The sequence below is a fragment of the Poecilia mexicana genome, unplaced genomic scaffold, assembly GCF_051168715.1.
Source record: "Poecilia mexicana isolate PSO_F unplaced genomic scaffold, ASM5116871v1 scaffold_2, whole genome shotgun sequence".
Classification (NCBI taxonomy): domain Eukaryota; kingdom Metazoa; phylum Chordata; class Actinopteri; order Cyprinodontiformes; family Poeciliidae; genus Poecilia; species Poecilia mexicana.
In genome coordinates this window covers 16,645,274-16,672,657 of record NW_028263371.1, presented here as the reverse complement: position 1 = coordinate 16,672,657, position 27,384 = coordinate 16,645,274, and the positions used below count along the sequence as shown (strand labels likewise).

At 42.0% G+C, this 27,384-nt stretch overlaps 3 protein-coding genes across 8 annotated transcripts in view; 1 reads left to right on the top strand and 2 right to left on the bottom strand.

Moving 5' to 3' along the window:
• caska (calcium/calmodulin-dependent serine protein kinase a) overlaps positions 1–27,384 on the top strand; it is a 143,709-nt gene that overhangs the window by 79,740 nt on the left and 36,585 nt on the right. For all 5 annotated transcript variants that reach the window (XM_088012064.1, XM_088012061.1, XM_015006268.2 and 2 more), the window contains exons 6-10: positions 17,793–17,895; positions 22,520–22,695; positions 23,676–23,798; positions 26,367–26,450; positions 26,531–26,630. In XM_088012064.1, the coding sequence (XP_087868190.1) occupies positions 17,793–17,895; positions 22,520–22,695; positions 23,676–23,798; positions 26,367–26,450; positions 26,531–26,630 (586 nt within the window). The remainder of the gene's footprint in view (positions 1–17,792; positions 17,896–22,519; positions 22,696–23,675; positions 23,799–26,366; positions 26,451–26,530; positions 26,631–27,384) is intronic.
• Positions 305–8,095, bottom strand: gpr82 (G protein-coupled receptor 82). The gene is made up of 4 exons (XM_088012038.1): positions 7,776–8,095; positions 3,128–3,930; positions 1,048–1,179; positions 305–965 (listed from the first exon to the last, which is right to left on the bottom strand). Exons 2-4 carry the CDS (start codon positions 3,923–3,925, stop codon positions 726–728), a joined length of 1,170 nt encoding a protein of 389 aa, XP_087868164.1. The 5' UTR covers positions 3,926–3,930; positions 7,776–8,095; the 3' UTR covers positions 305–725.
• Positions 12,516–16,124, bottom strand: gpr34b (G protein-coupled receptor 34b). 2 transcript variants are annotated; one of them, XM_015006276.2, is made up of 3 exons: positions 15,847–16,124; positions 14,275–14,824; positions 12,516–14,183 (listed from the first exon to the last, which is right to left on the bottom strand). In XM_015006276.2, the coding sequence occupies exons 2-3, from the start codon at positions 14,799–14,801 to the stop codon at positions 13,619–13,621; spliced, it is 1,092 nt and encodes a 363-aa protein (XP_014861762.2). In that variant the 5' UTR covers positions 14,802–14,824; positions 15,847–16,124; the 3' UTR covers positions 12,516–13,618. The 2 variants fall into 2 exon arrangements, with proteins under 2 accessions (XP_014861762.2, XP_014861761.2); XM_015006275.2 differs by having other exon boundaries at positions 14,275–14,827; positions 15,847–16,123.

Here is a 27,384-nt window from a genome sequence, read left to right as displayed (position 1 = left end):
TAGCAAGCTGGAGCCATCAATCCAGTTTGGTAGCTCTAAGGCTAGCAAACTGTTTTAAACTTTTTTAAGCAAAAAGTTTTAAGCATGCACAATACTTAGGCAATACTTAAGTTGCTTTGTCCTAACTAATTTACCTCTGTCCAGACACAGACTTTACTTGAACAGTTTTTGAGAACCAAGGATATTTATGGTGAACATGAAGGGCAAAGGAAGGGAGCCAGTGGATGGGAGCACTGTTTGGGCGCCACGGTTAGCCTCTTCTTTGCTCTCCAGCTAAGGGAAAACAACGGCGGCTGAAGCTCAGTTGTCAGGAATCAGTAAATCAAAGATTCCTAGCCAGGGTTTTATTTCTTTGATGGGATAAAACAGAGGACAACTTCTTTCATCGACTGGCCTGTTAACATGATGTCACATATTCACTCAGTGAAACTCCTCCTCTTCCTGCTAAATGGGAAGTAGGTTAATGCAATGCATTGTGGGAGTAATAGTTCTTATATCAGTGTCTTTGATCCTCTTCATGGCTGGAGGCCCAACACACATCCATTCTGTCCCACGTTGGACGTGTTGCATCTCTGCGGTGTTGTTGTGACACATGGGGCATTTTGGGGAAAAAAAATATGTCTAAAACACGTTCAGCTTGACACGTCGGTTCTTCCTCATGTTTTCCAGTTTTTATAATGCATAAGAAATAATCCATGCACATCTTATTTATCGCACTTTATCTGTTAACTTCTTTCGCAAGCTAACACCTCACTCGATAAGATCACATTTCCGTCCCCGACTTTTTCTGTTTTCTGATTTGCACTCCCCGTAGTCGTCCATACCATTTGGCCTTTGTTAAAGCCCTGCTTGTTGTTCCTTAAGAGACTGTGGGCCTGCTGGCGAAAGGTCCTGTCCAACAGGAAGTACATCACGGGGTCAGTGGAGGATCTCAGAACGGCGAGCAGAAACAGGCAGTTCTTTAGCTGGAGAGAGAGAGAGCAGAGAGGAGGTGATGCTATCTGCTCCGAAGCCAGGAAGTGAGACATGGAGGTGGAAGTCAGTTACCTCGATGAAGACGCTCAGGGGGTGACAGGTGGTGGCAGAACAGGAGTGCAGCGAGGCAGGCTGATAATGAGCCAGAATGATGAAGATGGGTTTGAAGATGTGGTATGGCAGCAGACACAAAGAAAGGACAACCTGCACAGAGTTTAAAAAAAATTGTAAAACATCACCGAACCACCTTTCTGTGTCATGAAGAGATGAAGTACAATGTGTAATAAGGTCTCAGCACAACAAACTGTGGAAAAAGTGAAGCGCTGTGAATACTTTCCGGATGGACTGTATGTCTTCCCTTACCACTTTGCATTTCCTTGTATGGTGCAAGATACTGTAATAGAGAAACTGTGGTTTAAAGTGTTGCTGTCGTCATTGCTCGTTCTCTGAATGTAGAAGACGTTGTTAGAAACACCGTTTAGCTTTATGCTCAGTGAGATGTGGAGCCACGCTGCTGCTGATGTATCCACACATCTCACGCTCTCCACTGAGCCACTCTGAGGCTGGATGACATCCGGAGAACATGAACATGCCTCGCTTTTCAGTTTTTAATTACTTCCTTTCCAAGCTGCCAGGATTCCAGATCCTAAACGCGTTTAGAGCAGATCCTTCCTGACAAAGAGTTCGTGTTTGATCCAGAACAAAGATGCCGTTAGTCCATCACTTGAAGAGCCAGCTCAAATCGATGGCACCTTTTTTGTGACTTCCTTTCAAGTCAAATTTTTTCTGTGAAACAGGAAGGGAAGGTTCCTTCCTGTAACATAAACGAGTTTCCTAACAAGCCAAGACTTCTCTACAGTGCAGTAGAATAGATTTTTAGACTTTTTAAAGCCTTTTTTAATTTTATTCTTTTGACTATGATTCATCATTATCCAAAAGAGGAATAGTGGAGTTGGTTTCTGTAACAGATGAACTGGAATGGGTGGGAGCAGGAGGAAATGCCTACACAGATCAAAACGATGCAACACTTGCTGATGGTTTTCTGCTAACGTCTCTTTGCTAATCATAGGAGCCAAAGAACAACTACATGTGTTAAGCTGTGTGGCGTTAACTATTACTCATTGATTCAGACAATCAATGAGTCTAAAGTTGAAAGGAAATTAGTTTATTTGCGTAATGGGTCGCAGGATTATTCCTGTTTCACTTTGGCTGCATGATGCCAACAGCTGCTGGAGCCACGTAGCTGTTGGCTGAACATTGACGTAGAAAATAGTGGGACTGCAGCAGAAACCAATGCGCCCAAATACCTGCGGTTCCTGTTTACGTTTAAGCTAGCGATAGCATTTTAGCTCAGCTACCTGCTGCCAGAAGTTAAAAAAACAGTTTAAGTATTTATCCCATGTAGCAACAGCTTAGGCAGATAAATACTGCAAGTTCAGTTATTTAATCTGTATTTTTCCTCTTTGGAGCTGGGATGGACTGTATCTTAATATAATATGTCACTATGCAACACGTTTACTGTGTGCGGAATAGCAAAGAGATAAAAATGAAAAGATTGAGGGATTGGAAACATTTGATCCCAGGGTTCATTGAGTGGAATATTAGTTCTGAAATCTGCCGTTTACAGAAGAGTTGTCCCAATCGGGAAAAGCAACCTCAATTCCTCCGAGGCTGGACTTCCTACTCAGAAAGGGAAAAACTCCAACTACCCTCAGTTAGGATTTTAAGGCCGCTCCTCGCGTCTACAGTTGAAAGCTGTGGAGAAAACTGAAGTCAGTGTCACATGTTACACGAAGTTACACTGAACAAATGAAAAGTGGTGCACTTGTTGAAGTTCCGACTTCTCCGACTATGTTAATGGGAACACTGTTATCTAAAGTCAAACCCAGCTGCTGGTTCTGTCTTCTGAGGCAAAGGGAAAGCCTCAACAGTGTTGTTTCATCTCTTGCATTCAAAAAGTCTTCTGCAAGACCTTCAGAAACTCCGAGAGATCATTGGTCGAAACAACCTTAAATGATTACTAGAAAGTGCAGGTCTTTTGAATAAAAATCTGATGAAAACTATGTTGCTTCTTGCTCCTGTAATTGACTCGACACCTGGACGTTTGACTGGTCAAAACCAGAACACAATGACGATGAAACGCAGTTCTCACCTGGATGACCACGATGTTTCTGGAAACCCTCGCCAGCAGGCTCTGTGAGCTGGTGATGATTGCGTTGCGGCGCGAGCGTCTGATGTGCTTCAGGACGGTCATGTACGAGACCAGCACCAGCAGGTAGAGGACGAAGAACAGGATTACAGGGGAAACGCTGGTGGTTGACGACACGCTGCCTCCCATTTCCACCACCGGGCTGTAGCACACCTCCTCACTTCTTGTTGCCTCGTTTATAGAGTAGTAAACAGTCACCGGAACGATGCCCCCCACAGCCACCACCCATAGCGTGGCGCACACCCCGTTTGCGAAGGAGACCCGCGTGAGGCTCGAGAAGAAGCTGTGGGGCAGCAGTGAGATGCAGGCGCTGGGCCGGGAGGCGTGGGTGTTCCGGATGAGCACGGCGAACCGGCTGAGCGCCACCCAGGTGAGGATCAGGAGGCTGATGTAGATGTTGATGTGGAGCACAGGGGTGATGCCGTGCAGGACTATCTGACACGGGGTGTCCCTTATTGACCAGTGCGTGCCTATGGCGAAGTACACCGCCAGGAAGGGCACCATGACGGCCATCAGCAGGTTAGAGATGCTCAGGTGGGTGAGGTAAACGTGTGTGGGGGAGATGGAAGAGATGCAGCGCAGGAACACCCACAAAGACAGCAGGTTCCCCGGCAGAGCGGTGAGGAAGAGGAGCGCGTAGATGGAGGGGAGGAAGTAGAGCGTTGCCGCTGAGGGACAGAGGGAGCAGGAGGCATTACGGAGTGAAAGTTGAGACGATGGGTCCTCCGATGGGTTCTCCATTTAATCTGAAAGAGATCAAATGAAGATCAACTTTAAGCAAAAGTCTTCATAGTTCTTTTAAGTTTTTAAACCACAAACTTTAATATGTTTAAATTTGATATGAATGCAAGAAGCAGCTATTCTGCTGTGTGAAGTGAAGGGAAAAGAATGATAGATGATTTTCAGAAGATTAGAATCAAAAAGTGTAACGTGCATTTGTATTCAACCCCATTGTTGAGAATGTTGAGTCGACGCAACCAGTTGCAATGACGAGTAGCGTGACTGCTGCTGCATTGGTAGGTGTGCAGTGGCTGCCCTGACGGAGAAGGAACCGGGATAGGAACCCACCTGGCTCATCAAACTTGCTATCATCCATTAGGACTGTGGGAAATGAAGGAATCTTTCCCGAGAAATGTAGAGAATCGAATCGGTACGCCTGACTATAAAGCTCCAACCGTTTGCAGACTGTACGTACCGAGTCTGTGCAGCTCACAGGGTTTGCACAGTATTCCCGAGTATGTGGGAGCCTTAACAAATACAAAGTGTGTTAGCGAGCTGTTCTGTTTCACTAAGCACTCAGAGGTTTATAACAGAACCTTGGGGAACAAATATCCAACATTACCTGGTCATGGAGTCGGAAAGGATCAACGTAACTTTGGCTCTTTTGTCACAAACCATCACTCTGACATTTAAGGAAAGTGTTTTAAAGTTAAAAACAGGATGTGGTCTTCTTGTGTCTTAAGTTAGAGAAGTACCTGTGGTTGTGGTGAGGTCATTTCTGTATCATGCTGTGCTGATATAGCAAAAGGCAAGAGACGTAAGACTGCTTTAAGAGACTAAGTGTCTGTGTGACCCACACACCCACACGATGTATGTGTGTTTTTGTTTGCGCTGCGGGAAATTTCTTTTGTTTTTCTTTATATTTCCTTTCAGATGTTTTATTCTCCTGACTCGATTGAGTCGTAATACCTGTCTGATTTCAGATAAATTAATTGCAAGAAGTTGATCCCAAGAGCCAAAGACACAGGCTGGTTCTTCTGTCCATGGCAAACCAGTGGACCTGGCGGTTGAGACTTTTTGCTTAGCTACAGAGAGTCCCTCCATGTCTTCGCACCACCTGGGTGGAGGATTGTGTAGGTTAGCATGACTCCTTTCCTTCCTGTTTCAGAGAAAACCCTTTACTTTAAGGGAAGTTAGAAAGAATTTGCCACCAGTTTCAGCTGAACCTTTTTCTGCCTCAAACATGAACTCTGTCATGAAGGATCTGCTCTAACCCAACGCAGGACGGCAGAAATCATGGCAGGTTAGAATGAACGTAATTAAAACCACCAATCTTCTTTCTCTGTTGATGTTGCACATGTCGTGCGTAAAAAAATTATGTGTTTTAGCATTGTCACCCTTTTGTAACTTCTTGCCCAACGTTGATTCAGAGGGGAAGAGCATTTCCGTAACTGTTGGCTGGTAAAACCAGGCGTGCACGTGACGCCTCGCTAGGATCTCGGAGGGGAAAGCAGCAGCTAAGTGGTGCCAGCTAAAAGGATTGAATAATTTAATCATATTTTGTACTACTGGAGGTGTTAACAACACAAGAAATAGACATGAGTTAACACCACAACAATCTTGTGCTTTTTTTGTAACCCGTCAAGGGACAGCAGATTATCTTCTGCTAAAAATTGGTACGACCCATCAAATGGTGACATTTGTTTGAGCTGTGTATTGTCCCCTTTCTAAATAACGTTTATTACTATTATCAGCTGTAAGTGACCTTAGAGGAGCAGCTGTTGGTTCCTGTTAAGAGGCCATTTTTAACCATTTAAACGCCGACATTATTATGCATGAGGTTAAAAACAAAAAAAATCACAGGAAAGTCGAGCAGCACGATCTTAAGAGAAATGTATAAAAAACAAAACTGCAGACCTCAGTGAAAATGTAAATTTTTACAGTTCATACCAGGACAATTTAAAAAAAGAGAGAAAAAAGCAGAACAACTACAACTTGTTAAAAACACATTTTTTAAATTATGGCAGCACACTATATTTTTGCCAGCTTGAATGTCGTGTGGACAGTTTAGGCCAAAGTAGAGATGGTTGACATTATGTTTAAGTCAAACAGTGGATTCCAGCTGTTAAGCATGGTGGTGGAGGGGTGATGGTGTGGGTTTGCTTCGCATCTGTGAGATGGTTAAACATGCCCCGCTTTTCCTGCAGTTTTGCTCAGATGCTGCGGCGCGTTACGTTTCTGCCACTAACTTTAGCGTGCAGTGAGACTGATGTAAGCATATATGTGTATGTGAATAAGCAATAATTAGTGGTGTGTGAAATTAAATCTCACACACACTCCTCCCTCGCTCTCTTGAGGTGAAACGTTAATCTCAACAAAAGCTAAATAAACATCTGAACCTTATAGAAATCTTTTTTCATTCAGTCAGAATATTTCCTACAGATTCCTCGTTCAGTCAGAATCAGCCGTTTTCACCAACGTCTTCCACGAAATCAGGGAATTGAATTTTGGTTCTGCTTTGCTCTTAACCAAGATATTTCAAAAAGAAATATATGAATAAATCAATATGAAATAGTTTTCTATGCTATAGGAAAAACCTTGTCCTTTTCCATCCAACATTCATGTTTTTATTGGTAAACAGTTTAAAATAAATTGATCACATTTTACATCACACACTACTTATTTCATGATTTTTTATTCATAAATAGTTGTATTATGAATATTATTAATATAATAATAAACAAACACTTTATTATTTGTTTAATAAATACAGGATATCATAAAAGTATTCACACCCCTTGAGCCGTTTGACTTTACAACCATAAACTTAAATGTATTTTATGCCGTATTTTGTGTAACCGTTATTTAACCAGATTATGTCTCATTCAGATTGAAAGTATCTTCTTCAGGAGAGACCTGGCCAAGTCTGGCAGCAACACATCGTCATTTACAAATCAAAGCTACAGATATCAAAACCCAATAAAATAAAACAAAGGAAGAAAAGTAACAAAAAGCAAACACAGCAGATGATGGATCAACTTCTAGTAACATGTAACTGAAGGGAAAGAAAAGGACGTTTGATTTTAAAGCTACTAAATGTGCTGATCAGTGTTCTGTGTTTTATGAATCAGAGGCAGATCTGAACAGGAGCGATTTTAATCTCAGTTTAAAGGAACTCAGTGTTTCAGCAACTTTGCAGTTTACTGGAAGTTTGTTCCAGATCCGTTTTGCATAGAAACTGAATCAAATACACAACAAACTGGATGCAGATGTCAACAACTGAAACATTACAGGTCGTCTTTACACATCAAAATGTTGCTCAGTGTGTCATTGATCACGGCTCAAAATCAACAGGTGGCTCTTTTAGTCTAGATTTAAAGGAGCTCAGTGTTTCGGCTGTTTTTCCACTTTTCTGGAAGTTTGTTCCAGATTAGTGACGCGTAGAACCTGACTGCTGCTTCTTATCGTTTGGTTTTGGTTCTGGGGATGCAGAGCAGAACCAGAAGACCTGAGCGGTCTGGATGGTTGATACAACAGCAGGAGATCTTTAATGTACTCTGGTGCTAAAAACAAACAAAAAAAAAGGAATCAAGGTGTCGTGATGTCCCTGTCAAAGTCCTGGGCGCATTTTAAATACTGTGGTCAGACCATAGAAAAGTTATTCATAAAGAAGCCAGGCTGGAAAGAGCAACAAGCAAAGTATCCTAGGCAACAATAAGAGGCTGCTGAAGTCAAAAATAATATTCCAGTAGTTTCTGGTTCTGCAGCCCTTGAACACTGAGGTGTTCTTTGTTTTCTCTGCGACCGTGAGTCACAGGAGAGTTTCTGCATTGATATATCTTGCCGCCATCAAAGCGTGGTTTCTACATACCTGTGGTCTCAGTTCAGCCAGCCATTCAGCGGTACAGACGTAGAGAGAGCTGCTCAGGAGCCGGCAGCTCGACAGTGAGCTCTCTAGGCTTCTTCCTCTTTATTTACAACTGAGCACTTATTGTAAATGTTGCAGAAGTGGGCTGGTTAGTCTGTAAGCCTCAACCTTCATTTCACTTCATCTAAATTTATTTCAACTTCAAACAGTAAGCAGATCCAGACAGAGCACGCAGAAAACGGCCACTGAGTTATTTCAGGTTTTGCTGTGCATTGTTTTTTTTTTTTTGTCAACTAGCTTCCTTCCCTTTTGTTGCAGAATCAGATTTTTCCCCACCCAAAAGACTGTTTTGTTGACTATCTGCAGAGCACAACAGTAACGTTATTTCTTCACGTGAAATGTAACTTCATATGTTTGTTTTATGGAAAATGGAGAGGGTTTTAAAGCCCTCTCCATTAGTGCTTGCTTTACACCAAGTACAAAAGAAAATGGACATATCATTACTTTAACCCCGCAAACATGCAGCGGAGAACTTTTATGTTTCACTGTGGAACTTTTAAAAGCAACACTAAAAAATGGGAGTAAGATAAATCTGGGAACATTACGGTTTCCCATTCAGCTGCAGGAACGATGGAGGTAGATGGAGACGTCTTAAATTCAATAAAATATATGTTTTTGCCTGTTAATCAGGGATCTTAAATTTTGTTGTGGCCGGACCGTTTCATCTTGTATATTCTATATAGCAGGACATTTCTGTCAGGGAAAAGTCTGACATCTTCCTTATTTGCTTCTGTGACTTGAGGCGGTTGAGGCCACCACTAACTAGCTGCTAACATACTAGCTAGCTTTTTTACATCTATCATGGAGACGCTTAAGTCTACCGCAAGCTAGCTACTAGCATAGCGTTGCTAGCTAGCTGTGTGGTGTCTACCATCGGCTAAGGGTTGGCTGGACGACGTTTATCTTTGCCTATGACTCACTTTATTCCAAGTTCATTCTGAGCAGATGATAAGACTGTAGACAGCCATATATAGTGTGAGAAACACAAAGCTGCTGCCAAGAGCCACAAGAAGACCCCAGAAATGTGACATTTTTGCTCCTGTGGCGTTGCTGATGCTAGCATTGATCTAGGAGCAGTGTTTGATGCAAACTGTGGAGTCTGAGGTTTAGTGGACTTTAAACATAGTAGTCAAACGCCGGTTTTGCTTACTTAGGAGTTTTATTTCAACAAAGTTGTTACTATGAAGGGAAATACAGCTGAAAATGAGAAAGGAAACACGGAGCATCAGACCAAAATAGAACGGAGAGCCACAGATGCAGCTGTGATGACAAATGGGGAAAAAGATATATAAAAAATTGATATATTAATCGGTAATTGATGTCTTCGTTTAGTAAGAATGTGATATAATTATAAAGTTAACCTTGCAAGGATTACCATTTCTTCCTCCATTCTTTAAAAATAAATACATGTATGAAATATGCCGTTTTCTTTTGTACATATGCCCGATGCAGGTCGTAAACCAGCAGAAACCCTGCTGTATGTCCTTCAGCTGCAGTAAAGTAACATGTAAATCTAACATCACATTGGCACAAAGTAAAATCTGTATGTGTCATTAACTGCAGCCTGCCTTTATCCTGGACAACCGCCCACGTCCGTCTACATGCAGATCACATTGTCATCTCTGTTAGGTTCTGCTTTTTTTGGACTTCTAGAGAACATCATCTACTTTTTTGTTATAATTAATCAGCAACTTGGTAGCTGAGTAGCAGCAGAAAGAGGAAATCTGACGTTTATTTACTGAGCACAGGGCTAAAAACCCAGGAAATCTCTTCGTTAGAAAACAGGATCTCCCAGCAGCCCCTCAGAGATGTTGCTGATCTGAGAACTTGTGTTGTTAATCAGATGCTCTGGTTTCCTTCCTCTCTTGATGCTGTTTCGGCTCTGAGCTGCTGGAACATCACCAGACGTCAGTCATAGTAACTTTTCCCTTTATAGTTTTTTTAGAATACATTTCAAATTTCCATACTAGTATTTTTGTAATTAAATAATAATCATTTTTGCACATTTTTATAGCTGCAGTGTGTAACTGTTACAAAAACACATTTTTTTTTACATATTTGTTTAAAGTGTTTCCATATTATGTCTATTTAATAATCTGTGAAGAAATTGAGCTCTTTTGCCGTCTCACTGTGGTCCTACTTCCATCTGTGGAAACACACGGCTCGGTCAGAAACAACCAGAGCTGAGCATTGTCAATCATTCTTGTGTACACGCTTCTCACAGCCTCCCACTTTGCTCTCTGCTACGCTACAGCTCCTTGCTGATAGGCTGCCCATTAATCGTGGTGGGAACCATAATTTGCTTCTTTAGCACATTTAGCAGCACATCCGCGATAAGGATTGACAACACTAAGCCCCTCCTCCTGGCTCTGATTGGCTGTTTTTGTCAGTGTATTTCTGCAGATGGCAATAAAAGCTCAGGGAGGAGCTCTTTTTTCACAGATTATCTGTCTCATATATACTGTCACAACATGACATTTTTAACAAATATGTAAAAAACATGTTTTGTAAATGTTACGTACTGCAGTTCAAACTTTCTGTTTTTATCATTTATGTTGATTTTCTCTCATCTCTTCCTTTTGTTAACACCCTGGTTTCCATTTCTGTTGTCTCCCCCTAGTGAATTATTTATACGAGCGTATCATCTTGCAGTTTTTATTATTATCCAGAAAGTCAATGTGAGTTTTTATTTCTTGCTTTACAAATGCTTTACTACGCACGGATTCTGTCGCGTGCCTTTAACCTTCTGATCACTTATTTCACAACACTGCGGTTAAATGTAGGTGTATATTTAAAGGGACCACTCCAGCATGTGACTTCCTGTGACATCATAAAAATCTAAGATAAAATAAAGAAGATAACTGTTAACCTCCACACGTTTGGTTTATTCTTAGGTTCAATCTCCAGCTGCCTGAAGGACCCAAAATGTTTAACCCAAATCAGAGTTTAAAGGATATTTTTATGAATATGTAGGAAATGTATTTAAACTTTTCAATTTAAAAAAGGTTTTAGAAAACATCTAACAAAGAAAAAGTCTCATTAACAAGCACATAAGCATAAGTTTGTTCATCCTAATTGAGCTAAAACAGAAAAGGCTTTTATCAGGTGTATGTAAATATATGGTTCACATGCATGTCCTGCTTCTCCACTTTTCCATTTTGAACTAACGGAGTTACATTTACTGAACATAAAAATGTGTTTAGTGCATCATGGGCGAGTGAAAGCTGAGGAATTTCTGTAACATCCTACCATCGTCCTGAAGGGGGCGATGGTGTTCCAGCTTAGTGCTGAAGCCTTCTTCAGTGGTCAGTCAGGAGTCAGTGGTGAAGAGTATTTGGTTTTAAAAAGTATTTCATCTAAAAATCCTAGATGTTTATTCAGTCTTTATGAAACTTGATCCTCTTTCTGTCAGTTTTCTGCCCATACTGAAGAATTTGATCCTTTATTTAACCAGATTATTTTTAAATATATCAAAAACTTTGAGACTGAGGTGTTTTTTCCATGAGTGATCTGGTCAACAGGTCAACTGCACACACTTCAGAAACACAAATCAATTCAAGTAAAACAGCAAATAGCAGCAATTATGTATATTGATTCCTGTAGTGATCAGATGTTTATTGCATTTTATATGATAAAACACATTATTCTCTTCTAGCCTTTCCTCTTTTTTGGACAGACTTTGTGAGACTTTCCTAAACAAACCTGAGTGATTATTCAGAGGAGTAATAATATTAAATAATAATATTTCAGTGACCCTTCTTTCATTCTGCTACCCCATGAAAACCTAAACACAACCTCCTGCTCTCTCCCTGTTAACCAGGGGAATAAAAGCTAAACATTGACTCGATTTAAATTTATTTTGATTGTTGGATTGAAGACTGGATGGAGATAAATGTTTCTGAGAGCATTTTAATAATCTCTACTGTTCCCACAGAGAGTAAGCTTTTAATAAATCATAACCTGTGTTCTAAAGCAGCTCTAACAAAGACATTAAATCCAGGTTTGACCACTGGTCCTTTTATAGCCGCTCCCAAAAAGTTTCCTTTCTCGTTTTGCTTCTAAAACAAAGAGTTAATAAAACTCAGCTCAGGATTGAACTCGTTCCTGGTTTAAACTGTTAAAATGTGGAACTACGGGTTGATAAATGCAGCACAGACTTTTTAAACACAAAGACAATCAACAATCAGCATGTGAACATGCAGCTAAGCTAAAGGAAACCCCTTCAGGCCCTTCTGACTCATTAAAGAAATGTTTTGGCTTCTGGACGCCCCCCAGGCCACTTCGCCCTGGGCAGACAAGCTTATTATACATAATAAAGAAATAAATAAATAAAACAGCTGCTTTGATTAATGAGCCCTTCCCTACCTCTCCCCACAACCCATACTGGAGCGTAGTACTTAGTTAAACAGATTTGCATGTTTCCTCGTTCTTGTTGGACACAGGAAGCTACAGAAATGGACTTTACTTTCATCTTAAAGGTACAGAATTATTTTCTGCACCGCCTCAAGTGTGGAGGGTCCTTTTTTTTTGGATGGCTATAAGTTGTACTTTGTAAAATGTAATGCAGAGTTCAAAATCTAAAAGTCGCTCTTTGTAGTAAGTGGATTTTAGTAAAAGAGGCTGCTACGATTTATAATGTGGTTGCAGTGGATTTAGGGGAATCAGAGTCAAGAGGGCTGAGTATAAATGTACACCACATTATCAGATTTTTATTTAAAAAGAAGTAAACACTCGCCCTGCTTTGACGGCCACCCCAACAATAAACGTGCATAGATTATGGATGAATGGAAAACCATGACTCTTTTTCATTTCACTCCACATGTATGCACTGCTTTGTGTTGGTCTGTGTGGAAGTGTTCACCTGCCATAGCGAGGGCATAAATTCAGAAGTATCTTGTTGTAACGACAAAGTTTTGCTACAGTAAAGTATAAATATGTTTCTCTGACAGAATGACTTAGGATCTCCCTCTGACTCCATCTTCTCACTCTGTTTCTCCTAAATATCCGACAGTACAAACTTGACTGGTACAAACTTTCTCGTTTAAAAGAGAGCATTTTTTAGTTTTAATGACATGTAAATCTCATTATGTATCAGCGAGAAGCTTTTTGTTTTAACGAGATTCTGCACCTGAATTTGTGCTATTAAACGCATCCGTACGTCTGAAACATAAAATCCAAATACAGTACATTTCATTTTGCATTTGTAATGTGATGAATTGTGAAAGTCAAGGGGTTTAAATAGTTTTGCAAGACACATTGCATCATGCTCCTTCCCTAAATATATGTATATAAATAGATATACTAGCATTAAATGGATAAATTGTGCTAATATTTTGGTTACCTGCAGAGTTTCCCCCAGAAAACCTTGTAGACCCAGTGGTATGGGCACCAGGGCGGTCCACCAGCAACCCAACGTGTTTTTGTGTTTAAAAAATTGTAAAAGTTACAAAATTGTTAGGTGCACAAGCAGGCATCATAAGTTGGAAATCATAGTGTATGAGGCCAACAGTCAGGTGCAGGTGGTCACCCAGTTCAATGCATCGACTGTAGAACTTTATCTGTCTTTACTGTCACTGTTATTGGCATAAAACACACCCTATTTTAAATAAATAAATGATTCTCAGTCTGGTGGGGGGGACAAATACAGTCTGGTGACCCGCCAGGCTTATGATACACAGGGGGGAAACTTTGTTGCCTCATCCATCAGTCCCCACGTTGAATTTTTCAAAGTTGAAGACAAAACCTGGGAATCCCAGTAAAGTCTCTGGCTCTGCTTATTCTGCAGCTCAGCTGGAGCTTGATAAAACATATTTTTGCTCGCTCACATTGTCGAGGGCATTCGACTGTCTCTTGTCGCTCCTGCTGTCCAGTTCGGTGCTGGAGTTAGCAACGCTGGTCCCGATGACGTCTCGGGTGCGTAACACACTCGACATGAAGCGCTGCACCTCCTTCCTCACCGAGGCGGACAGTAGGAAAAACATGACGGGGTCCAGGCAGCTGTTGAGAGCGGAAAACACCAGCGAAATCTCGTTGAACTTGTCGGCCAGGTTCTGCATGTCCTGGGTCTCCATGGTGATCTGGGTTTTTATGTAGAAGCCCCGGAAGGCGTGATAGGGGACGAAGCAAACGACGAACAGAAACAGGACAAAGAAGGACTTGCGGGCGACTCGACTGTAGTGGGGCGCTGTGGGCAGGTCCGGTCTCTGCTGCGACCTCCGCAGGAGTTTCAGTGCGATCTTTCCATAGGACAACACCATAGAGACGAAGACCAACCAGAAGACGACCAGCACAAAGATGTTGATGTGTGCTTTCAGCATGTCTTCCTGCGGAATTGTCCTGAAGTGGAAACACCTGAAAACAAACAAGAAACCACAATCACCTGCTGGGACTTTTGAAGTAAAGCACAAGACCAATGGTGTAAACTCTTCTAACTGCGACTTACTTTGTTGAATTGACACATTTGTCATTTCTTTCATGGACAAATGGGATCATGAGAGCCAGGGCCACCGCCCAAATGATGGCGCAGACGACGATGCTCCACTTCGGGGAGCGCATCTTACGGCGAGTACCTGCGCTGCCGTAGATCTTCAGGTAGCGGTCGATGCTGATCAGCCCCAGCAGGGTGATGCTGACATACATGTTCATGTAGAAGAGGTAGCCTACTAGCTTGCACATTGTGTGCCCTAGCTTCCACTTGTTCTGCTGGAGGTGGTACTGGATCCTGAACGGCAAACAGACGACCAGCAGCAGGTCCGCGAATGCCAGGTTCATGAGGAAGACCTGCAGGGAGTTCTTCTTGGAGTGAACGAAGAAGAAAGCCCAGAGAGCCACCAGGTTCCCGGTGAGACCCAGGATGAAGATGATGGAGTAGAGCACGGCCAGCGGCGTCTGGAGCATTTTGTCGTCCACCAGTTCGCTGGTGTTACACTCGTTTGAGGTGTTCGGGGTCGTGAAATCGGAGATCATCATGGCGTTGTGATTCTCAGCCCTACCTACTAACAGACGAGATGAAACGAGAGGGTTTTTCATTAGAGTTCACTTTTATTTTGTTGTGACTTTTTTTTGTCTAATTCAGTCGATTTTACTTCGTGTTTGGAGTGTGTTTGGTAGTTTTTATGAGTTAAAATTAGTTGAATATTGTTTAGTTTCAGGTTAGTTTTTGTTCGTTATAGTAGTGCTTTTAGTTTTTCATACTTTGACCTTTTTGAATTCTGTACCTAAGAATTATTGTATTGTGGTTACTGTACATCGATTGGGTAATGAATACTCACACCATTTCAAAAAAGGTATTAAATTATTGATGAGCAACAACTGACTCTGGTGTTTTATCCCAACTTCAGCAATCACCATTTTGTGGACTAATAAGGCAGTAAGTGCTGCCAGGAGGAGCATGGAATGCCATCATTTGCTGACGTAAAATTATTTTGTAGGGGGAAAAAAAACTATTTCACATTAGTCTGATTAAATAGAGTAATAAATACAAAAACCAGGGATCTTATATCTATACTTTAAGTATGTCTTAGTTAGTTTTACAAACATACAATTTAATTCCAGTTAGTTACAGTTTTTCCACATTAATTACCGTTTTTATTTATTTCAGAAAAAAATTCTTCTCTTTCAGTTTTAATTATTCTGTTAGTTTCAGTTAACTATAATAACTTTGGTAGTTCCTTCTCTCAAGCTATTTGTTTTTTCTGTGAGATGTTAGCTCTATTTCTGCCTGCTTGCACATTTATTTATTTAGAGCACATGCAGAACTTCCTGCCTAATATCTGCTGCACTTTGTTAGTAACCAATCTGTTGTTGTATCTGACTGTTTCTAATCTTGCAAAAACCATCTGCTGGTTGGACTCCATGAGCAAGTAACACTTCCATATTGCTGTGAGGTCTCCTTATCAAGATATCTGTGACACAGCTAATGGTAAAAGCAGAAGGGAGTTATTTTGACATTTTAACAACCTGCTTTGTATTTCTCACTGCAGATAAAGGAGGGAACAAAATGTATAAAACTCACGTTGTAATTGAACAAATCCTCATTTGACTTTCCTTTGAGTTGAGTCAGTACAAAAAGAATCCTAAACAAAAAGACGACTTAGAAAGTTCCAGGTCTCCTCCTTATGTCCTTATGTCTCCGTACGTTCACATGCATAAATAGGAGCAGAATGAAGTGAGCCTAGTTCTCTGATGAGTCCTCTTCGATCTGCCGCTGCCACTCTGGTCATTATCTCTGCCCGCTATGAGCGGCTGCGCTCTTCAAAGCACGCAGAGTAACACTGATGTGCAGAATGCTGTGGTGTTGAGCAAGAGTGAACGCTGTGAGCGCAGCTACTCCCCCCTCTTTCCTCTCGCGTTCTCTACGCAGCAGAGGCATGCAGGCAGTACAGAAGTACAGAAGGCAGGCCCGTATCTGCGGGATCAGATAACAGCTCTGATGTATTGCTGAGTGGGGACAGCTTTGAGAAGAAATGACACCTATAAGTGCTGCTGTGTGTACCCACAGCAGTTAGATCAGTGTGCCAGAGGGAAGGTAAGCCAGTTTGGAGCTGGCAAGCTCTGACAATTAATTTCTGCCCAAACACTGTGACTTTTTTTTTAATGTAAGCTTAATGGAATGGGGGTGAAAGGCAAAATCTCAAAATTGGCAAAATCTCAAATTAGGTCATTTGTAGTTATAGTTGATAACCGCCATTGCCCGGTTAAGATTCAACAATTTATTTATTCTAGGAAAATTTCTCTGTTTGCTTTTTTATTTATTTTTTTGAAGAGCAGATCTAAACCATTTGAATATTCTACTAAACAACTGTATGCCACTGTGTTGATCTTTCACATTAAATTCCAATGAAACATATTTGTTTGTGATTGTAATGTTGTAGAATATGGAAAAATTCAAGGGGTACAGTATCTATCTGTTTGTCTTGCCTGACTCAGAAAATAGAAAAAAAATGTCTCTCAAATACCAGTGCCGTGTCTGCATCACAGGGAACATTCCTTCTGAATGACGCTGTTGCATCAGTCATTCGTGTCACGTATTATTGCCATGCTAGCAGAGTTTATGGCAACGTTTACACGAGACTGCTGCTTGGAAACTGTCTGTATTTTTGGATATTGATTGGGAAGAAGTTCCACATTTATTAGACAGGCCCGTTGAGAAACATTGAGTCAGCTGTAGTTGTCATGCCAGGCCACTAGATGGCTCTGTGATTTTAACATGTTGCTGTGTGTGTGAGAGCTTTTGACCCATTAGCTTCCACCGCGCTAGCTTCCACTTCATACCAAACAGTAACCTGCCTCCCATTAACGAAGTTTTGATGTAACACCTATATTCCTCATCAGAAATTGTGCTAAACTGAGCAGGTTTAAGTATCACAACACAGCACAACGCTATCCGCCACTGTTTTTGTTGTTATGCAGCTGTGCGTTCTGCGCATGTGTGACGCTTTAACAGTCACAGCGACGGAGTCTTTAACTTTTGCATTATGATTATGTCGAAGTGTCATCTGTATCGAGAACGCTATCAGTAACAGGTTTATTTTGGCGCCGCGAGGTTTCGTTAGGAAGTGTTTTGAAGAAATACATGCAGGCTTAGAAACTGGTCGTAAACAGAAACCTCTGCAATCAGAGCTTCCACAGAACATTAATGTTGGTCCATTTTACAGCCCAATTATGTTGCTTCGCTGTAAACCACTTCCAACACATTATATCATTTTCACGTTAATGCATTTCCTCTAATTGTTCTAAGGTCTTCTTTCAAGTGAGGCCAGATGCATATCGCAAATAATCCCACTACACTTCCCCCACTGTGATTAAACTGTGTGAATGTGTGTGAGGTCACTGTGATGGTTTGGGTGTGTCATTGCTCATATGATTTGTGTGTGTGTTATTTTGAAGGAACTTGACCCTCTAATTAGCCAAATGCCACCATGAACTGATGAGCCTCCGTTCCTCTGCTCTCACCCTCAGCCTCACTGCGTGCTGCTGGCGTCCAAAGAGAACTCGGCTCCCGTCAAACTGGGTGGGTTCGGCGTGGCCATCCAGCTTGGAGAGTCCGGATTGGTGGCAGGAGGTAAAGTAAACGCACAACAATCAGTTCTCCCTCCGCGGCGTTCATAATACCCACGTTCCCATGATTTTCCAACTTTTCATGTGGGAAACCTGTATGTAAAAAAAAAAAAAAAATAGATCATATCCAAAGCAGACATGTTTTCTGTGACTCTGCTTGTACTATTAAGCGTTTACAGGAAATCGTCCATACAATACTTCCTGAAAAGCTTTATCAGCGTTTTTCCCTTAAATTCTTCCCAGCTGGGTTTTATTTCCTTCTCCGAAATAAAAAAGCCAACCTGAGCATGTACAAGCCCGTGCTCAGGTTGGCTCGTCACCAAGTCAAGCACAGAGTTGACAACTTCAGCTGCAGAACTGAATCCAGTTTAAAACACGCCTATCTTATGGCACATCAAGTCTGACCCAGATGCGGTAACAACAAAACGTTCATGCGTTTCACATGTTGTCATGTCAGAGCTACAAACCTCGATGAATTTTACTGGGATGTAAGTAACACAAAGTAGTTCATAACTGTGAGAAGAAAAAAGTGGCATAGTTTTCAAAATGAAATAAAAATTTTACATAACACTCCCAGAATGTGGCGTGTTTGTAATCAGCCTGATTTACTATTATTGCCCTTAGTAAAAGAGTGAACATTTCACTGTTCAAGTTCACATTCAACAATGGAAGAACTGCAGCCCTACCACAGCCGGTGACGTCTAAAATGCATCTGGACAAGGAGAGCGTCAGTCAGGGAAGATGCTAAGAGGTACATGGTAACTCTGGAGGAGCTGCAGAGATCCCCGGTTTACTGTTTTACATCTATTCCGCCCATTCTTAAAAAGTCTTAAATTTATTATCTAAAATTAAAGCCTTAATATGTAAGTTAGTTAGCCTTAACTACAACAATTACTGGCCTTAAATTGTATCATGAAATGAGGATTCAATCTTATGTAGTTTTTGTTCCTTGTGAGACTTTTGTGTCATGCACAAGTTTGAGTCAGAAATCTTCATTGCGTTCTGTGACTCACGGTGGTTGAAGCTACCGCTAACCAGCTGCTAACGTGCTCTTGCTAGCTAGCTAGCTTTTTTGCATCTTTTCTGGCTGATGGGATCATCACACAGGGAGTGACGAACGACAGCGACAAAAGGTGAACATGTGCGACATGTGCATCTTTATGTGTACAAGCACAAAATTACAAAATGCAATTGGTCAATTGGCTGGAGGAGAGCTAGCGATTGATGCCTCCTGTTTGGCCCTCGGGACACAGGAATCAGAGTCAACACTGTGTGGCACAGAGGGTCTGTAAACATGCAAAGCCAAAAGCCTCAGACCAACACCTGTAAACCCCACAGCCAGGTGTACTGGAACAAGATGGCCTCCCGTCTATCAGTCTACCATCAGCTGCTGGTGATGCTGGTACGGGTTCTTAAAAGGAGACAGCAGCTCTTCCTCTTCCTGTTTGCCTTTATTTAACAGAATATGTGCCTGGGATCAGTGCAATAAAAAAAAAATTGACGCCAGTCAAACGAGTTTCACTTTTGTGTTATAATGAAATACAAGCCTAAAACACGTCCACGTTCTTCATCTCGTCTACTTCTCTGCGAACCTCTACAACTCCAACCTTACAGCTTGAGTCGGTCTCACAATGAGGCTGACAAACTCCAGCCTATGCTTTTCTTCTTTTTCCTACAAGATGCAGACTGGTTCTCAATCTTCCACAGAAACTATTTCTAATGAGTTTCCTGCTCATAAATTAATAAACATTAACAGCCTTGTGGATCTGTTCTGGATCATGTTACCATCGGCTTGTTGCAACCAACATATTTTAATTTCCGTTTCTGCATCTATGAAAATAACCGAAGATAAGAAAGCTTAAAGGGGCAGTATTATGTAAAATCAACTTCTTTGAGCTTTACATCATGTTATAATGTTATTCCCTCATCAAAATCTTACCTGGAGTGTTGCATCTTTCTTGCATGTTTGAGAAATCCTGTTATCTCCTGTGGCAACCAATCAGCTGGGTGGACCTAGCCCCGCCTTCAAGGACAAAGCCCATCCTCTGAGCTGTAGTTTTCAAACTTTCAAGCTTCTGTGACTCCCCCACCCAGCTCCTTCAGACTAGCCAGCAGCAATTAGCAAACATCTGGTGGAACTGTTCATCAGCTGAGGTCAGCTACTTCTCAGCAGATGTTAAAGGGTTAATAGAAGAGCCATGCTGTGATGACTTCCTGAAGGCGGAGTTTCAGAAACAGCAGGAGCTTCTTAAAGAGACGCAGTCCCGATTTCAAGCCATTGAAATATGATGTCAAATTTCTTTTGAGCCATATTTGATATATGCAGCATTTTTATAATGACTGAAGGTAACATAGTTACTTCACTGTGCTGTAAAATGGTTCTGTGTGGTTGTAAAAAGTAGAGCTATAAGCGGAAAACGCGGATCTGGTCAGCTGAAAGGTGGTGCAGCTCTCAGGTCCTGGATCAGGTCTTTGCAGCTTTCCTGTTTCCTAAACTCACAACTTTCACTTCTCATGTGTCTTCTGTGGATTCTTCTACACCTGGCACTTCTCTCTTTTATTCTCTGACATCAGACGGGGAGCGAGGTGCCACATTTTTACCTAATACCTCTTCGGAATTCACCTTGTTTTCTGTCGTTGGAAAAATACTGGTCATATCCGTCTTATCTTCTAAGGAAATGAGAACAGAGAATGCCTGCAACACATGCCCGACGTTCTCCATTTAACTGTAGTTTTTCCTCCATTTTGACTCTGACTTATCCTCTGACTTGGTTTCATTTTTTGATGCCTGAAAAGTTGTGTGGTCAGTGTTCTGTGGTTTAATAATCAAGATAACATGTCTTTGAAAACAGGTGCTAACACTGATACTGTGGCCAATCATGAAACAAGGAATAAATGTTACATTTTGTCAGATCTGTATCATTAAGCAAATATTTCATTGCTCAATGTTCCAGTTACTAGAAATCAGAGGAAGTTCTAAATAGGTTTGTCTTTAGCCTTAATTTAAAATAAATCAGTGTTTCAGCAGTTTTGCAGTTTACTGGAAGTTTGCTCCAGATTTGATTAAAAGAAGTTGCCCGGAAGAAGCATCTCCTCCTCCCACTGTTGGCCCCTCCTGCGCTGAAGTCGAGTTCTCTGGAACAGATCCAGATGAACTTCCTTCCCAACAGCAATGCCTGTTAACACCTTTTGATGTGTGTGTGTGTGTGCGTGTGTTTTTTTCACATTTTGTACCATGGCAACCTCCAACTTGAGTGTGCTGTGTTTGGATGTTAAGTGATAGACCAACCCAAGATGGTTCATATTAGGAAGTAAAGGAAAATGAGACATGTTTTTCATAATGTTAGCTCAGATGCTAATCGTTAAAGTTTGGTGTGTAGTTTTATTCAGCCCCATTTACTCTGGTTGCCCAGAATAAAATCCAGTACAACCACTCAGAAATCATCTAAGCCATATTTGTCAGACTTTAATTTGAAGGGAAAAGGACAACAAATTGATTTTTTTTTTCCTTCCACTTTACAATTGTGTGTCTCATTGTGTCGTCCCAGCTAGCTCCGTCACGATGTCAAATTTTTCTGGACGATAAATTGTCCCAGGATTTATTGCGATAAACGATAAGGTTGTTGTTTTGAGACGATTTTCAAGTAATACAATAGTAAGAATGGCATAAAAAGGCAAGAACAGATTCTCAGATCGATAAACTTTAAATTCTAATGAACATTTAAACCCTGGAACTGGACGACATTTGGATTAGAAAACAACAGGAACATCAAATGAAATAAATCAAGTCTCTGTAAATAAAATGATCTTTCAAAAAAAGGGATAGTTGAGACCAAAATACCAGGGTGAAGACTTTTATCCTTCAGTTTATGGTAAAAAAAAAAATAAAGATAAAAAGCAAATAAAAATGAGAGTTTCTTTTATCATGCAATTAACTGATTTATTGTTTATTGTGGAGTTTTATGTGTGCTATCACATAAAACTGCTATAAAACTCATTGATGTTTATGGTTACAACATGATCGGATATGAAAAAAGAAATATGTGTGAGAACTCTTCCAAAGTATGTGTTTGTACACGCTAGTTACAGGAAATACGATCTTTTTGCTTTAATCATCAGGAACTCTTCAGTCTTTCTTGCAACATAACCAGCTGAAGTGAATACTAGAAGATCCTTGACTGGTTTATGTTATAAAATTACAAAAGCTGTCTTGGTTGAGTGGTTTGTGGCTGCGGGCAGATAAACCCACATCCCCTGAGAGTCTGCTTGAACTGGACGCCGTTTGACTCAAACAATATTTCTACCATAAGCGGCAGCAAAACACGTTGAATATGTACGTCCAGAGCTCAGAAATACACATTAAAGCGGGAAAAACGAAGCTTTCTTCACGTGTACAGAGTGAACAGTAAGAAGGTTTGTTTCCTCTTTCTGTCCACTTATCTGCTGTTAGCCGCTTGGCAAATAAACTCTGACCGTGTCACTTGAAAACGAGGAAGCGTTCCTAATCTCTTCCTCTTGTCTCTGTTGTGTAAAATTAGAAGTTGGAACGGAAGTGCCGAAGGCTCTGCGGGGCCCTAATTGTTTCACGTGGCTGATGGTGATTTACCTGCGTGTCTCTGTGGCCGCAGGGCGTGTCGGGACGCCCCACTTCATGGCGCCGGAGGTGGTGAAGAGGGAGCCGTACGGGAAGCCAGTGGACGTGTGGGGCTGCGGGGTCATCCTCTTCATCCTGCTGTCGGGCTGCCTGCCCTTCTACGGCACCAAGGAGCGACTGTTCGAAGCCATCTGCAAGGGCAAATACAAGGTCAGGGGTCACGATACGGAACCGGCCCCATCATGAGTCGACACACCGTCGGTTTCAGCAGGCCTCCGTCAGGCAGCATGTAGAAACAGAGACGTACTGCCTCATGCAAAAGGCAAAGACCTTTATCAACTACATTACTTCTAAATAGTAATTATCTATAATTATAAATTCCGTAATTTATAATTTTGGGTTTTATAAAAAATTCTTGTTAAAAAAATTATTAAATAATGTATAAAATATTTATTTATAAATTTAATTTGCAATTAAAGAAGTAGTAGCTTTGTTTTCTTCAAACTCCTCTTTCTCATCCAAAAAGTTTTTTGCTTATGTCAGCATGTTCACTTTAAACCAGGGCTGCCCAAAGTGGGTCCTGGAGGGCCGGCATCCTGCACGGTTTAGTTCTCTCCTGGTGGTAACAACCTTTCCAGCTTGTCAACGTTCCTCTGAGGCCTCTAACGAGCCATCATTTGATCCAGGTGTGTTAAACCAGGGAGAGAACTAAAACATGCAGGATGCCGGCCCTCCAGGACCCACTTTGGGCGCCCCTGATCTAAACGAATCAAATAAATTAATTAAAAAAGAAAGACTGAGACACGACAGCAGCTGCTATTTAAAAAACAAAAACACTTTATTTTTAATGAGCCGCACACCAGCGCTGCTTTGATTTTCTCAACTCCTTAAAGATGTAGAGCTTCCAGAATGTGCAGAGCAAAGCAAGGGCTGGAGGACTCTGTCAGGTCCACCACGGTAACAAACCTGCCTTCATACTTGCTAACTATCACCTTACACAACCAGGCGACTGGCCCAAACGATGAACCAACTTACACCACCATTAATTTCCCTTCTCTGTAAGTCTGGGGTCTTTTTGTGTGAACTACCCTCACAGCAGACCTTCTCCACACAGGATGCTGTATGTTGGTGAGCGTGGGGCACGTTAAAGCGCAGCACGCTGAAAATGTCTCCGTCTTGTTGCTGTGCAGATGAATCCCCGTCAGTGGAACCACATCTCAGAGAGCGCCAAGGATCTGGTGAGGCGCATGCTGATGTTGGACCCAGCGGAGAGGATCACCGTGTACGAGGCTCTGAACCATCCCTGGCTCAAGGTACCACCGCGTCTGAAACACTGGGGAAACGACAAAACAAACGCTGCTCAGTGTTGGGTTTCTACCCCACGCTGCCGCTAAAAGAAATCTATAAATGTCCTTCCTCCGTTGGAAAAACATGCTGCTCCTTCATTCTTACTGCTCGAAAGTTTTGACTTTTTCAAACTTTCCGCCTGTTTGGTGTAGAAGACCACGGTGGAAGAGAGACTCGTAGCCCAAAGCTGGAGCGAAATCACCGTCCTCGCTCTATAAAGACCAAACCGGTGACGGGAAGCGGCGCTCATGCCGCTCGTCTTGTTTCTGCAGACGCTTTCATCGCGTCTTCTTCTGCGGGCAGTGACTGAGGGAGACGTCAAGATGATGTCCTGACAGCTCAGCGCGCCCAGGAGCTGAATGACACATCAGGCAGTCGTGAATCTTTCAAAGCCGAGTCTGGTTTCACTTTTGATTTTTCAGCACTGCTGGAAAAGCTTCACGTCTGGATTCACAGACGCTCTGACACGACACGAGAATCGCCCAGGTTGAATACTTACCTTGGCTGCATGTCTTTGGTACACAACAATCAAGGATTCACACCCATAGTCCAATCATTAGACACATTTTATATACATTTTGTAACTGCGGTGTTTCCTTTAAATAAGAAACACAATTAAAATCAATCTTGAAACCATTTGTTCACGTGATAAGTTAGGCGCGCCTGCCGTCCTGCCTTGTGTCAGTGATTCAGCCTGATGGTATCTTCATATTGTCTTTCTGCCCTTCGGGCCTCTTGCTTTGTGTAAACACCACAGCCTTCCTCATCGTCGTTTCTGATCCAGTCCGTCCCGTTGTGACCACAGTAGACTGTGTCTCTTAGCTCCTACTAAGGAGGTTTTATGATATTTGCGCTAATTTGTGATGTTAAATGTGACTTTTTCATTAAACGCTGTATCGGTCACAGACGGGACATCAAGTAAGGCTGAGGTGTTGGTCACTCAAACCCAAAGTTTTTGGCCAATTTTGAGGAAAAAATGTCAGTAAAATCAGAAAAAAAATTGGAGATCTGTTGATTTTATGAAAATTTTGTTGATTTGTGAAAACTTGGAGGATCTTATTGATGTAATTCAGAGTCTAGACGGCCACATAAAGAGCTACGGCGGGCCAGATGTGGCCCCCGAACCTTGAGTTTGACACAGTTTTTATTTCTTATTGAAGGTACATCTACATTTCCCCCCCTCAAGAACAATACATTACTAGTTTGTTCTATAGATAATGATCCACTGATGAAGGAAGGGCACTCTGTGATCTGTCGTTAATCTGTCAGTCGGCTGTAAGATTAGCCGCCATCACAGCAGAAGAAAGCAGAGAACGTTCAGAGGAGCTTGACTGGTTCAGATCTTCTCCATTTCAAAACACAGAGTGTTAAACACACTTCACGCTGCAGGCGAACTTTCTGCAGTGACTTTGGAGCCCTGGGGCCGAGAGTGCAGGCAGGTTGTATCTCGAGCTTTTTTCTCGGTAATTTATTGCCGGTGCCACGTTTCGGTCAGGATGAAGACGGAGTGGAATGAAAAACATGTGATGTGACAACATCACATACCTGCAGTGCTGAGGTAATGCTCGAACTGCCAGATGTGATCTGAGCGACGCACGGTTTATTTTTGGATGAACTTACACAGCGGGTTGCTTTTGTTTTGGACGTTTTTCTATAAAGGGCATCAGATCTTGGCATAGAAAACCTATTTTTGACTGATTGGTTGAAACTCGATAGAGTTCTGAGGAAGACCTCCGTTTTTCAGCAGTCAGGTTGTGGACGGAGCGACTCTGTTCCCAGGTCTGGATGTAAACTCTCACCTGAAGCCTGAAAGCCAGAGAGGCGCTCATCGTGACCCAGTTCTCTGGAATTGGGTCATCCGCCAACAGACTTCCAGAGTTTCCTAACTTCTGTCTTTTCCCAGCAGTTTTGATAGTAGTGAGCTCACACTGGTCTCAGTGATGACTCAAAAAAATAAAAGTCCCCGTTGTTTAAAAGCTTTGTGTGTATTAATGCAGCGTAACTTGGTAAGTTTTTCCAGCCTGGTTAATTTCTTCTCTTGTCGTGGCGCTGGCGATCCTCTGAAACAGACTCGGCCGTGAGGGAAGAGCGAGTTGCTGATGCTTTTAGGCGCATTTGAGAAACTTAAGCTTTTAAGCAAATTATGTGCAGAAAGATAAAGACCACACTGGAAATGTGTACAGATCGTATTCATAAAAGGCGATAATTTCTAAACATGGCTAGTTTGTCCAGCTGTAGCGTCTGTATGGTGTTCAAATTGGCTTTAAATTCAACTATCGTGTGAAGGCCAGTGAGCATTAGTGAACAAAAAGCATCACCAACCTTTAAACTCATAAGGCAAATATGAAAACTTTCCATACAGATCATAAATATTAAGCCAAATGTTCTTGTAGGATCTAAAGTTTGTACTGGATGAAGTAGTTTCCTGTTTTAGGTGGAGCTAAGAAAGTAAAAGTTGAAGAACGTAAAGATGGCCGCCGATGATGCCAAGACGGGAATTAAAAGATGAAGGTTCTGTTTGTGGTTTTCTACAGGAGAGGGACCGGTACGCTTACAAAATCCATCTGCCAGAGACCGTGGAGCAGCTGAGGAAGTTCAACGCCAGGCGGAAGCTCAAGGTTCCCGTCCGTCTGCCATGGGATGTTCCGGAAGGTTTGGCGGCGATGACGAGGCTTTAACGCTCCCCGTGTCGTTTCAGGGAGCCGTGTTGGCCGCCGTGTCCAGTCACAAGTTCAGCTCCTTCTACGGCGATCCACCGGAGGAACTCAACGACTTCTCCGAAGACCCCACCTCCTCAGGTGCCCCCTCCGCTCACCCCTCCACTCTCGCCGAGAACACGGCTGCCTCCCAGTGTTTATCCTTTTCGTCCTGATTGCTGCTGTCTCTATTCCTCTCCAGCTGCTCTTAAACGAGCAGAAAATGAACACGGGGGACTGTGCTCATTATCTCATTAAGCAGGTTAATAGATGCTGTGAGAGCTAAGCGTTGCTGTAGGACACGCTTTTTGTTTTTTTTTTCTCGGTTTTGTCTCGAAGAGCTTGGTGGCGGTAAGGTTTTAGGAGGAGAAGGATTTTCCTGGTCTTTTCTCTGGAGTTAGTTTGTTCCTAACTCTTCTGATACCAACAGAGGGATCATTTGTTTGTAAACACGTCGGAAGCCAAACTGCCCGCCTTTAAGCTGTCACTGGTTGTCATGGTTACCCACCGTCACCTAGCTTTATTAGCAATAGCTATCATGTCGTCAGCGAACTACAACTGGTCATCACAGCGTGATAAAATAAGTTATGCTACCAAATTGACATTAACGAACATCTTAATGGCGACTGATTGCAGGAGTTCGCTGGTTCGATTCCCGGTCTGTCTGTCCTCAATGTTTGTGTCCCTGTGCGAGACACTTCACCTATCAGGGGCTTCACCAGTGTGTGAATGAGCCCCTTGAGATATCAATTGGATATATAAAGGGCAATATATGAGCTTAATTATTATTATTATTGACCCAGTGAGTGGATAAATAGTGAGACTTCAGCGGATATCACTGACTAGGAATATTAGA